Consider the following 14,313-nt stretch of genomic DNA (forward strand, 5'->3'; position numbering starts at 1 on the left):
CCAGGATGGTCTCGATCTCCTGACCTCGTGATCCACCTGTCTTGGCCTCCCAAAGTGCTGGGATTACAGACTTGAGCCACCGCTCCCGGCCCTTTTTTTTTTTTTTTTTTTGACAGAGTTTTGCTCTGTTGCTCAGAGTGCAGTGGCATGATCTCGGCTCACTGCAACCTCTGCCTCCTGGGTTCAAGCGATTCTCATGCCTCAGCCTCCTAAGTGGCTGGGACTACAGGCATGTGTTGCCATGCCTGGCTAATTTTTGTATTTTTAGTTGAGACGGGGTTTTGCCATGTTGGCCAGGCTGGACTTGAACTCCTGATCTCAAGTGATCCGTCCACCTTGGCTTCCCAAAGTGCTGGGATTACAGGCATGAGCCACCACACCCAGTTAGGTTCTAAAGCTTTCTTACTGGTCTTCCTGCTTTCACTGTAGTCCTATAGTTTCTACTGCAATCACAGGATTTAATTCTGTGCTGACAATTTTCATGGGCCTGACATTGATTTATTTAAAAACAAAATTTAAATAGTTTACTAGATTCTGGTCTTGAGTTACTTGGTGGATAGTGGTAACTATTAAGAAAGCTAGATAAGAAAGGAAAATTTTTGGAGGGAAAGATGAGTTTTGAGATAACTGTGGGCATTGAAGTGTGAATATTCCTTAGCTAATTATATATATGAAAGTGCAACTCAGAAGTCTTATGTTCTAATAGTGTTGCAAATTATTATAGTGTTGTAGTTGCCACTTGTAAGCTGGTAGGTTTCCTCTTGTTCAATATAATGTCTTATGCATGTGCTGTGGATTCCATATCTTGTGAGGAGATGGAATATCTAGTAGTCACCTTTCAAGCAAAGGAAACCTAGCACAGAACATCTTTATTTGTATATATGCCTCTCCTGCAGTTTTTAAAAGATAGAAACATGATTTATGTTTGTTAGATTGTTTATATATTACTTCTGAGAAGCCAGTAGTTTGTTAACTTTGGGGTTTTTCATATATTTCACTTCCATGAATAGTATACAGTGTTACAGATATCATAGTCCTTAACTTTTAAAACAAAATATTGGAATATTACACATGTACAGAACAGCAAAGAATTTAAAACTGAACACCTGTGTATTCTCCATGCACACCAAGAAATAGGACATTGTTAGTATCCAGTAAGCCTCCTATGTGTTTCTTTTCTACCACACTCTTCCTCCTTTACTGGAGGAGACTGCTGTTTTGAGATTTGTGAGAACCACTGTCTTGCTTTTGGTTTGCCGCTTATGCGTCTACTTTCTTAATTTTGCAAGCTGAGTTTTTTTTGGGGGGGAGAGGGTGGAAACAATAAAATAATAAAATTCCACTGTTAATTTGTGAATGTCAAATATACTTTAAAATATGTTAATTCATTCAAATAATTGTTAATTTATTGCTTGCTTTTTAGGTAACTGTTTATATGTTTATGTTTCTCACTATGAATCCATATTTACTTATAGGATGATGATGATCATGGTGATAATAATAGCTAATTTTTATTGATTTTAAATGTAAGACTCTGTTCTAAGTCTTTTACAGTATTAGCTTATTTAATTCTCATATCCCTATAAGGTAGGTAAAATTATCCCCATTTAAAGATGAGGAAATAGCAAACCCAATACAAGTAAAGTAACAAGGACCAAGGTCATGCATAGTATGTGGGATTTGAACCCAACCTATCCAGCTCTAGAGCCTACATTCATAACTACTCTGTTGATATTTCTTTTTTTCTTTCTTTTTTTTTTTTTTGAGACCGAGTCTTGAACTGTTGCCCAGGCTGGAGTGCAGTGGTGCAATGTCTGCTCACTGCAAGCTCCGCCTCCCAGGTTCATGCCATTCTTCTGCCTCAGCCTCCCAAGTAGCTGGGATTACAGGCACCCCCTACCATGCCCGGCTAACTTTTTGTATTTTTAGTAAAGATGGGGTTTCTCCGTGTTAGCCAGGATGATCTCGATCTCCTGACCTCATGATCCGCCCGCTTTGGACTCCCAAAGTGCTGGGATTACAGGCGTGAGCCACTGTGCCCAGCCTTCTGTTGATATTTCTTTCTTTCTTGGCTTACCTGAAACAAGAAATTCGTAGAATTTTAAGTATTAATGAACTAGGAAAAGCAGTGAGTTCCTATAAGAGGATACTTGTAAATACTTAAAAAAAAAACTTTATGTAAAACTCTTGTTTTTTTGTGACAACTTTTTTTTTGTTTCTATGGTCTACATTATCAAAAAGTGCCCTAAATTTTATCTAAGTAAATATGTAAACACATACTGAGTCAATATTTTTACAAAGTTTGTAGTGAATCCTGATAATTTGAAGGTGGATTTGATTTTGTATATTTTAAGTAAGTTCATGATAGTATTCTAATTAATGTAAGAAACTAGTCCAGGCACGGTGGCTCACACCTGTAATCCCAGCACTTTGGGAGGCTGAGGTGGGCAGACCATGAGGTCAGGAGTTTGAGACCAGCTTGGACAACATGGTGAAACCCCTTCTCTACTAAAAATACAAAAATTAGTTGGGGATGGTGGCAGGTGCCTGTAATCCCAGCTACTTGGGAGGCTGAGGCAAGAGAATCACTTGAAACTGGAAGGTGGAGATTGCAGTGAGCTGAGATCACACCACTGCACTCCAGCCTGGGCAACAAGAGTGAAACTCCGTCTCAAATAAAAAAAAAAAAAAAGAAAAGAAACTAGTAAATACAGTAATAAAGGAAGCTTATATTATTTATTTTTCTTGTAATAAATGATATAATAGTACCTTGTTCACATTATACTATGGCATATAAATAAAGATTAAGTTTCCTGTGCTACTATTTCACACTGATGATAAGCTGCTGCTGCTGCTTCTCTTCTTCTCCTCCTTCTCCTCCTTTCTTCTTGCTGCTGCTGCTGCTTCCTCCCCCTCCTCCCCTTTCTCCCCTTCCTCCCCTTCCCCCCTCCTCCCCTTTCTCCCCTTCCTCCTCTTCCCCCTCCTCCCCCTCCTTCTCCCCTTCCTCCTCCTCCTCCTCCTTCTTCTCTGTGAGTATACTTTATGTAGTCATTTTTGTTTACAACTGAAACTCTGGAAAAATCAACATCTTTTCCCCATGAGCTTCTTATAGACACCAGTAAAAGTTTGAACCTTGTGTTCCACAAGATAAGCATCTTCTGACAATTATTTTATTTTTTTTTATGGTACTTGAAAGCAAGTGATGTTTTAAAAACTAAATTGAAATATTTGTTCTTAATATAATTATGTAAATATTTGTTATTGTTGCAATGACTACCTTTCTAGTCTTTTCTGTTTAAGGGGGTTATTACAGATGTTATGGACCCTAAAGTAGATAGCTGAAATTGTAATGTACAATAGGAAGATTTTAGAGATAACCAATTTTAGAGATACAATAGGAGATAAATCTGAAACAATTAAGTTATTGAATTGAAGGGCAAGAGTTGAGAGAGTCTTGACTCTTAATAAGAGCAGCCAAACATTCAGGGAGCTGGATTGGCCAGATGCATGAAAGGTGGGCACAAGTAAATAGCTGAAAATATATGGCTAAAAGCCAGTTATGTTTTTACATTTCAGACAAGCCATTGGTATCTAAATTTAAACTGCTTTATATTCAGTTTTCATTATGGGGGGCATTGGCCTCTATTATTTTAGAGACAATTTGGTGTCTAAAAGAAGAGTCTTTTTATATAGTGACATTGTTTAGGAAGCCTGTTATCCCTAAAGGACCCATAGCAGGGCATTTTTCTTGCTTTTAGAATATTTTGATTTGTAACCGAAGTTCTTCTACCTTTAAGTTACCTCATTCTGTCTTACATGTAACTCTAGAAATGTAATGGTTTCAGCTATGAAAAGTAATGGTTTTGATGTGAATTGTAAGTTATTTATACCTAATTCCTAATGTGAGTCAGTATTGATCATACATCTTTTAAAATATGTATAAGATTAACATTGTATGTTTTATTTGATGTGACATTTAAATCTATGGGCTTACAGAGTTTTAGTTGTATTACGTAGTCAAACTTTAAAATAATCTTTGCACTGAGTCATCTGGTTAAAAATATGTGAGTAATAAATCTAATTACATTTTGGCTGGGCACGGTGGCTCACGCCTGTAATCCCAACACTTTGGGAGGCCGAGGCGGGTGGATCACGAGGTCAGGAGATCGAGACCATCCTGGCTAACATGGTGAAACCCCGTCTCTACTAAAAAAAAAAAAAAAAAAAAAAAAAAAATTAGCTGAGTGTGGTGGCGGGCGCCTGTAGTCCCAGCTACTAGGGAGGCTGAGGCAGGAGAATGGCGTGAACCCGGGAGGTGGAGCTTGCAGTGAGCCGAGATGATGCCACACTGCACTCGAGCCTGGGCGACTGAGATTCTGTCTCAAAAAAAAAAAAAAAATCTAATTAATTTTTGTTCATGTGATGAAGACTAAAGATTGAACTGTACTCTTTTGCATGAAATAATGGAAATGTATTTTTGTATAAAAGTATGAGAAGGTATAGATATAAAAGTTTTGTGTATAAGTAGGCCTTTCTAGTTTCTAAAGGTAATTAAATCCTGGAAAAATCTTTCTTCTTTTTGTCTGAATAAACAAAATGCATTATAAATTAAAAATCATTTTTATCACTTATAATAATGGATTCATGTGTACAAAAAAACTCTCATATAAGAGGTTGTACATGTTAGATAATGACACATGCCTATAGGTGGGGCTAATATCTTGTTTAGAAAACAGTGTATGAGGAGATGAGGAATCTAGGAAGTAGGATTCTGTACCATGGAACATTGCCATAATGAATTTATTCTAGGAAAAGTTCAAAGCATGTAATACCTACTGTTCATTTCCATGGTCATTATAAAACTCTTAAGGCACCCTGTGATCATGTTACTTAAATAACCCAATTTTCAATAGACTTTGTAACGTAAATTAGTAAAATGGAGTTTCCTCCAAAGTATACCCTCTCAGTCAATGCATGTTGTGTATAGAATTACTAGATACAAGTCAATTAGGTTTTGCAGAATAATTTTCTAAGAATGACAGTTTTGATTTTATATTGCTCGTTATAATATTAAATAACAGGAATAACTTTTAATTTAATGAATTGCTTTTTATCAGTAATTTATTATATGCATAAAGAAATACACATCGGCCGGGCTGTCTGTATGCAGCTGATTGGGAATTTGTTTTAAGGCGTTAGGCTACAAGCTATAAAAATGAGATAAGAGTGATCTTAAAATATATGCTTGGTATATCCAATTGATGCTTAAAATATAAATTTTGACTTCTTTTAGGTTCCACAAATCAACAAGACTTTTCTTCAGGGAAAAGTGAAGATTTGGGAACAGTTCAGGAGAAGTCCACCAAAAGCCTTGTTATAGGTCCTCTTGATTTTCGTTTGGATAGCAGTGCGGTGCATAGGATTTTGAAAATGATTGTGTGTGCCTTGGAACATGAATATGAACCATATAGCAGGCTAAAATCAGGTTTGTTTCTGGATTAATTCTGAATCTATTGCCATTTGTTTTGAATAATTATATAGTGCAATTTGTGTTGTCTTGCTAACTTTACCTTTTTAGTGTAATTTGCCTGTTTGCAAGGACTTTGATATATGTAGCTGTTTATTTAAGGAATAAACTTGTGTGTAGAAGTTGGAGAGGTCAAGATTTGAAAGTTATTGCACAAGTACTTTATTTGCCAGTATTTGTCAGTATTTTATTGCTATACCTTTTTTAAACTTTTTCTAGTGGATACTTGTAAATATGACTATTTTGTTTTCACATTAATGGATTGTAAGGAGCCAGATATAAAGTTGGGCTCTAAATACACAAATTTAACATTCAAGAAAACTTAGGCACTACTGGTTTTAAAAAAATTGCTGTGCAACTAATTTTTTCTACATGGTAGATAGCTATGGTTGTCATCGTTTCATAAAATACAAATTCCTTTTTAAAGAAGTAAAGCAATTCTAGAGTAGAGCATAATAGTGTAATGAGGAAGTATAACATAATGAAGAACTCACCCTGTGGAGTCAGACTATGGTTTAAAATTTGCCCCTCACTTCTTAGTATCCTTAAGAAATTTAATTAACATCTTTGATATTTCATTTCTCTGTCTCCATAATAAGTTTAGTTATTGTGACAGAGATGGCTAATTGTCTCCTCAATATCCAGTTTTTTTTCACAGTAATAGAAATTTCTGTAACAGAAATAAAGACTATACATTTAAGGGATAGTCGTATGACTAGGTTCTGTCTACTGGGATGGGAGCAGAACTTTATGTGATGTTTTGGGCTATGACTTTAAAAGCAAAAGAGCATGCCTGCCTTCTTTTCTTCTCTTCTTTCTTCTGGCTGGAAAGTGAATACAATGATATGGGCTGGACCTGCCATTTTAGATTCTGAAATTAAAGCTGCATACTGAGGATGATAGAGTAGCAAGATAAAAAGCACCTAGGTCCTCAGTACTGTGATGGCACCATGTCAGCCCTGGATACTTTAGACTCAGATTGTTTTACAAAAGAAATAAGGACTGAGCATGGTCACTCATATCTGTAATCCCAGTAGTTAGGGAGGCCAAGGCGGGAGGATTGCTCGAGCCCAGGAGTTTGAGACCATCTTGGACAACATGGCAAGACCCTGTCTCTACAAAAGATTTAAAAAAAAAAAAAAAATTAGCTGGGTGTGGTGGCATGAGCCTGTGGTCCCTGGGCCGAGGAGGGAGGATTGCTTGAGCCTGAAAGGTTGAGGCTGCAGTGAGCTGTGATTGTGCCACTGTGCTCCAGCCTGGTCAACACAAGACCCTGTCTCAAAAAAAAAAAAGAAAAAAAAAGCTTCTCTTTTTGTTAAAATTTCTATTACTTTACTTTTGTCCCAGCAACTTTACTGTTATCTTAAATGATACACTGATGAGATCTACTTCCAATGATTGTTCTGAGCACTAAATGAGATAGTGCATGTAAAAGCACTTAACACAGTGTACAGTAAGTGCTTGACACATTCATGCATTCGTTTATTGTACCTTACTTGAATGCCTACCCTGTGCCAGATGTTCTTTATGTGCTAGGATAGTATAGCAAACAAGACATACAAAGCCTTTGGTCTCATGGAGCTTATATCCTCACGGGGTAGACAAATAGTAAACAAATAAAAATATCATTTCAGTCATTGATAAATACTAGAGAAGAAAAATAAAAAAGTTTGAGGAAGAGTGCTTGAAACAGAAGGAGGGAAGAGCTGTTTTAGTAGGGACTTTAGGAAAGTTTTCTCTGGAGAGTTTATATGTGAGCTAACTTGTGAATGATGTAAAGGAGTGAATCATGCATGTATTTGTGAAAAGAGCGTTTTATGTAGACAAGTGCAAGAGCCTTGAGGTAGGAACAGTTTTGGCAGTATACAGGGATACAAACAGACTAGAATAGCTGAAGCACAATAAATGTTTGTAAGTCATAGAGGTAGACATCAATCACCCTGTCGGGTTTTAGGGACCACGCAGTCTGGATTTTATTCTAAATGTGATGGGAACTCATTGGTAAGTTTAACTTATTATTTTAATATTAACTTATTATTAACTTATTATTAACTTATTATTTTAATAGTAAATAGTATGGTTGGCATATGTTTTCATTTAAAAATTTTAGATTTTCCTAGTTTTACTTGTACTCATTTGTGTGTATGTGTATTAAGTTGTGTACAATTTCATCACCTTTGTAGGTGTGTGTGTTCACTACCATGGTCAAGAAAGTGAACAGTTCCAATACCACAAGGATCTGGCGTGTTGCTCTCTTACAACCACACCCACTTCCCTACCATGTTCCTTTCTCCTCCCTCTTTTCCAGGGGCTAGGGATAACATTTCTAAAATTTTGTCATTTCAAAAATGTTAAATAAGTGAAATAATACAGTATGTAAGCTTTTGAGGTTAACTTATTTTGCTGAGCATAATTCTCTGGAGACTCATTCAAGTTGTTGCATGTATCAGTAGTTTGTTTCTTTTCCAGCTGAGTAGTATTCCCTTGTATACATATACTACAGTTTGTTAATTCCCTCACTTATGGAAGAATATTTGGGATTACTCTAGTTTTGGGCTATTACAAATAATGCTGCTCTGAACAGTTGTGTACTGGTTTTTGTGTGAACATTTCTTCAGGATAAATGCCTAGGTGTGCAATTGCTGGGTCATAGGGTAGTTGCATGTTTATTATTTTTTTTTCAAGAAACTACCAAGCTGTTTTCAGGAGTGGCCATACCATTTTACATCCCTATCCAATGATGACTGTGTGATCCAGCTTCTTTACATCTTCCCAGCATTTTGTTTTGTCACTGTTTTTTATTTTAGCCATTCTGATAGATGTGTAGTTTTAATTAGCAATCTGCCATCTCATTGTGGTTTTAAAGTTGTGTTTCCTTGTTGGCTAATGATGTTGAACATCTTTTTATGTGCTTATTTGCCATTTTTATTTCTTCAGTGAACTGCATATGTCTTTTGCTCATTTAAAAAATTGGGTTAATCTAAAAGTTTTAATGTGTTTCATTTTATGCTGAAGTATGTCATCACTTTGAATTAATTTTTTCCTTAAGGAGTGAGGTTTAGATAGGGGTTTATTTATGTGTCTTTGAATTTTCAGTTGCACCAGCACCATCCTTTCTTTACTGAACTGGTTTTGTACCTTTGTCAAAAATCAATTGAGCATATTTGTGTGGGTCTGTTTCTCAGTCCTCTAGTTTGTTTTCAGTTAGTAGACCTATGATCTTTCCCACTGTCAGTAGCATGCTTACTTAATTACTGTAACTCTGTGGTAAACCTTTATATTGGAGGGAGAAGTTACTCATTTTGGTTTTGAAGGAACATTTGCTTAGGTTAGAAATAACCTCATTATAACTTTCATTTACATGTATCTCTAATGGAATGTTGGGTTGGCTGTTTCGTTTTGTTTTTGTTTTGAGATGGGGTCTCGCTTTGTCAACGAGGCTGGAATACAGTGGTGTGATCATGGCTCACTGTAGCCTTGATATCCTAAAATCCAGTGAGTCTCCTGCCTCAGCCTCCTGAGTTGCTGGGACCATAGATGTGCACCTCCATGCCCAGCTAATCTTTTTTTTTTGTAGAGATAAAGTCTTACTTATGTTGCCCAGGCTTATCTTGAACTCCTGGGCTCAAATAATCCTGCCTTGGCCTCCCAAAGCCCTGGGATTATAGGCATGAACCACTGTGCTGGCCCTTGATTCTTTTAATATAGATCTACTATTTATTTTTCTCATGTAAAAGTACAAGTTGGTCATTATTCCAGGGAGATTGTTTTATGGGATTGTCTTAGACCCAGATTCCTTCTGTTTTATTGTTCTGCCAACCCCAGAGATATGCCATATATACATGGTCAATTATTGGGTCACCATTATAGTGTGTAATTTTAATCAGGAGGAAGGGGGAACAAGAGCATAAAGGAAGGTATGTAGTTTTATTTATTTATTTATTTAAGAAGTAGTCTTGCTCTGTTGCCCGGGCTGGAGTGCAGTGGCACGATCTCGGCTTACTGCAACCTGTCTCCCGGGTTCAAGACATTCTCCTGCCTCAGCCTCCTGAGTAGCTGGGATTACAGGCGGCTGCCACCATGCCCAGCTAATTTTTGTATTTTTAGTATAGATGGGATTTCACCATGTTGGCCAGGCTGCTCTTGAACTGCTGACCTCAAGTGATCCACCCACCTCGGCCTCCCAAAGTGCAGGGATTACAGACGTGAACCATCGCGCCTGGTCTGTAGTCTCATTTTACGGACATGGCACTCTCATCCCATTGACCAAAACAGTGACATGTCCCTGCACCTAACTGCAAGGTAATCTCTAGGAGGAGTCCATATACCTGACTTGAATCCAGAGGGTTTTATTGCTAAATGAAAGAAGGAGAAAATGAATACTCCTGGGCAATTAGCAATCTCTGCCACAGTAGACGTATTCTCTGTGTGTGTGTGTGTGTGTGTGTGTAATCTGTATTTGAAGTTTTGAAGCAGTCTGTCATCTCAAAAATGTGATGTATATAAAGAACCTTCTAACTGACTTTATTTTTATATACGTGCAGTCCTCACTTGCCGTGATGGCTTGGGACTATAGAAAGATCGTGCAAGGTGATCTTTATCAGTGTGAAGAATTAAGTTGTTGCACAATCTTTAGAAATTCTTGTCAAAACATTAAACATTCTCTTACTGTTGGTTATAAATGTATAGAGAAATGAAAAAATTTTAAAAGGAATATTCAAAATTAAGCCATTTTATTTCTTTGAATAAACTTAAGAATTGTTCAAACAGTTTTTTTCTCCTTCTTGTATAACTTACAATATGACGTGTCTCTCTTATGCCACCTTAGCAAATTTTCATACTCCTTTCTACGTTTGGATAATATTCTAACATTTTATCCTACACAGTCTGTGAGGGATTTCTCTGTTGCCCAGGCTGAAGTGCAGTGGCACAGTATTGACTTATGCAATCTCTGCCTCCTGGGTTCAAATGATTCTCCTGCCTCAGCCTCCTGAGGAGCTGGGATTACAGGTGTGCTTACCTGGCTAATTTTCTTTTTTTTAGTAGAGATGGGGAATCGCCATGTTGGCCAGACTTGTCTTGAACTTCTGACCTCAGGTGATCCGTCCAAGGTCCACCTTGGCCTCCCAAAGTACTGGGATTACAGGCGTAAGCCACTGCGTCCAGCCGAATTTTGCAAACTTAGCCACATCTATGTAACTAACTGTTTAAGAAACAGAAACTTACCAGCACTTCAGAAGTCTCCATTGTGTCCTCTTCTGGTTACTATTCTGACCTCAGGAGTAAACCACTGGCTGGGCATGGTGGCTCACTTTAAAGAAGTTTGCTGACCTTTGCTCTGTGTGCTTTCTCTATGCTTAGTATTCTCCAGTCTTTTTCATTTTAGCCATTCTAGTAGGTATGTAGTGCTATCACACTGTGACTTTACTTGCAATTACCTGATGTCTAATGATGTCGAGTGCCTCAATGCAGGCACATACTTCTTTTTTTTTTTGAGATGAAGTCTTGCTCTGTCGCCCAGGCTGGAGTGCAATAGTGCGATCTACACTAGTAGGATGCCTTCCCCTACTTACTATACTTATTTATACCCCAAATACCCTAGGCTCATTGAGCACCAGCTTTAGGTATCATTTTTGGCCACTGGATAGACCATCTTTTGCTTATTCAAGTCTTTTTTACCCATTTGTTGTCTGTTTTTATAAAATAAATAATATTTTAATGTGAAATTATAGAAAAACACAATCTCAGAATAAAGATTGTCAATTTTTTTTTTTTTTTTCTTGAGACAGTTTTTCTCCTGTTGCTCAGGCTGGAGTGCCATGGTGTGATCTCAGCTCCCTGCAACCTCTGCTTCCTGGGTTCAAGCAATTCTCCTGCCTCAGCGTCCTGAATAGCTGGGATTACAGGTGTCTGCCACCATCCCTGGCTAATTTTTGTATTTTTGATAGGGATGGGGTTTCACCATATTGACCAGGCTGGTTTCGAACTCCTGACCTCAGATGATCCACCTGCCTCAGCCTCCCAAAATGCTGGGATTACAGGTGTGAGATTGTCTATTTCTTAACAATTTTTAGAAGGTTTTTTATTTTTGTTTTTAATATGCTGTAGATACAAGTCCCTCATGGAGCTGGATCTTCCCCCTCCCCATCCGTCTGTGGCAAATATTTTATCTCAGTCTGTGTCTTGCCTTTTCATTATCTCAATGATATTTTAATGACCAAAAGCTGTTATTCTTTTAAAGAAAGAAAATGGGGATTTCTTAAAGATATATTAAAATAAAAAACTGGTAAATTTTTAAATAACGAAGACATACATTTACATTCGAGAATAGTGTAACTTACATTTGTTAAAGGTAACTTGTTGTTTTATACCTGCTTCATTGTTGAAAAGAAAAACAGGATTTGACCTTATAGTTTGGAGAACTAATTCATTTTTTAGTTAAGAATATTAATTATTTAAAAATATTCTTTATTAAGTTTTTATCATTTTAATTTTAGATATTAAGGATGAAAATGAAACAATACTGAATCCTGAAGAGGTAGCTTTTCTAGAGGAATATATTCCTACTCGACATACAAGTGTTACTCTCCTCAAATGTACCTGCACAATTTCCATGGCTGAATTCAACTTGCTGGACCATTTGCTACCTGTCATTATGGGAGAAAAGGTATATTTTGTGATTTGCTATATTTTTTCCCCTCATATATGGATTTTTTTTTTTTTTTTGTCATTTATTGAAAGAATATCTGCAGCTGGGCACAGTGGCTTGAGCCTGTAATCCTGGAAATTCAGGAGGCTGGGGTAGGATACATACTTGAGGCCAAGAGTTTGAGACCAGCCTAGGCCACATAGCAATCAATACCTTGTCTCTAAAATAAAATAAAATAAAATAAAATAAAAAGTTAGGCATGGTGGCACATGCCTGTATTCCCAGCTCTCCAGGAGGCTGAGGTGGGAGGACTGCTTGAACCCAGAAGTTTGAGGCTGCAGTGAACTATGATCACGCCACTACACTTCAGCCTGGGTGTCACAGTGCGACCCTGTCTCAAAAAAAAAAAAAAAGAAAAAGATAGAAGTGTCTGCTTATATAGTTATCCATGATGAAGTAAAAGCAATGTAGCTATGAACTAAAAATTAACTATGTTAATTTTTAAAATGTAATTTTAAATTTATATTTTTAATAAAATAAACTTAAGCTTGAGGGTATATAAAGAAATGTTGAAGAATATGGGTGTAGAAGTCAGACCGTATACCAGCTATAATGCCACAGACAATTACTTTATATCTCTAAGCCTTGTTTTCCTCTTCTCAGAAAGAGAACAATTATGTTTTTTCAAGCAGACTGACTATTTTAGTTTTAGCCAGTAAAACTGTCAGCCGGCCTAGATTCAGACAGTTTATTACTTACATAGACAGCAGAAGCAAAGTCAGTAATGGTGCAAGCTCCCCTGTCCCTTGTTCCATAGGACAATCTGTAACCAAAGGGCCAAATGACTTCTATTGGTATATCGTGGGGCACCCTGTTGGCAACAATTCAGTTTCATACTGCAGCTAAGCAGTGGTGTAGCTTAGCATATGTCGAAAGCCCATAACTCAGCTGAATGAGGAATGCTGATGAGACACTGTTTCATGGCAGCCTCTCTCAAGATGGGAAGGTGAATGAGAAATGCTCTTTTAGCAGCTCCTCACAAGACCACATATTATCCTCTGTTTTTAGGGTATCACAGGATATTCTACCAAGATCTGCTGTGGTTGAGTATTGCCTTCATGGCATGGATTTGTATAACATTATCAGGATGCTGGTACAGACCAGTCCCGCCACAGTACTTAGCTCCTAGGATTATTTTAAATATTCATTGAAATAATGTATGTAAACTATTTTGCATGTATTAGGAACTGAGTGATGTCTGCTATAATTGTTGAGAATGCTTAATATTTGTTCATGGTCCATGTACAATGTATTGCTTTCTGAATTTAACTTATACACACAAGACCTTATTTGTTTGTTTGCTTTTTGAGACGGACTCTTGCTCTGTTGCCTAGGCTGGAGTGCAGTGGTGAAATCTCGGCTCACTGCAACCTACGCCTCCTGGATTCATGCAACTCTCCTGTCTCAGACTCCTGAGTAGCTTGGACTATGGGCGCATGCTACCACGCCCGACTAATTTTTATATTTTTAGTAGAGACAGGGTTTCACCATATTGGTCAGGCAGGTCTTGAACTCCTGACCTCAGGTGATCCACCCGCCTCAGCCTTCCAAAGTGCTGGGATTACAGGCGTGAGCCACCACACCCGGCCTATCTGTCTTTTTTGGGATATATTTCTTTTGATGTTCGTATAATGATCAGGGTCCCCAACTCCTGAGATGTGGACCAATACTGGTTAGTTGCCTGTTAGGAACCGAGTTTCAGAGGAGGTGGTGAGTGGCGGGTGAGTGAGCATTACCACCTGAGCTGTGCCTCCTGTGAGATCAGCGACGGCGTTCAATTCTCATAGGAGCACAAACTCTACTGTGAACTGTGCATGCAAGGGATCTAGGTTGGCACTCCTTATGAGAATCTAATACCTAATGACCTGAGGTGGAACAATTTCATTCTGAAACCATACCCCTTTTCCTGTCTGTGGAAACATTGTCCTCCATGAAACTAATCCTTGATGCCAAAAAGGTTGGTGTCCGCTGATAGTGATGACCATAGAAATAAAAAGTGTCCTAACTTTAAAGAAGAAGTTATGTGAGGGAATTAACTATATGCATTAACTTTATTTTTGCTCCCTATTGGCCACTC

General features: G+C 37.6%; 1 protein-coding gene across 1 annotated transcript in view; it reads left to right on the forward strand.

The window, feature by feature from the left end:
- Positions 1-14,313, forward strand: part of LOC105553858 (vacuolar protein sorting-associated protein 13B-like) — a 194,762-nt gene that overhangs the window by 112,287 nt on the left and 68,162 nt on the right. The window contains exons 13-14 of the mRNA XM_012000016.1: positions 5,294-5,485; positions 12,025-12,194. Coding sequence (XP_011855406.1) covers positions 5,294-5,485; positions 12,025-12,194 — 362 coding nt within the window. The remainder of the gene's footprint in view (positions 1-5,293; positions 5,486-12,024; positions 12,195-14,313) is intronic.

The sequence above is a fragment of the Mandrillus leucophaeus genome, unplaced genomic scaffold, assembly GCF_000951045.1.
Source record: "Mandrillus leucophaeus isolate KB7577 unplaced genomic scaffold, Mleu.le_1.0 Scaffold611, whole genome shotgun sequence".
Taxonomy (NCBI): domain Eukaryota; kingdom Metazoa; phylum Chordata; class Mammalia; order Primates; family Cercopithecidae; genus Mandrillus; species Mandrillus leucophaeus.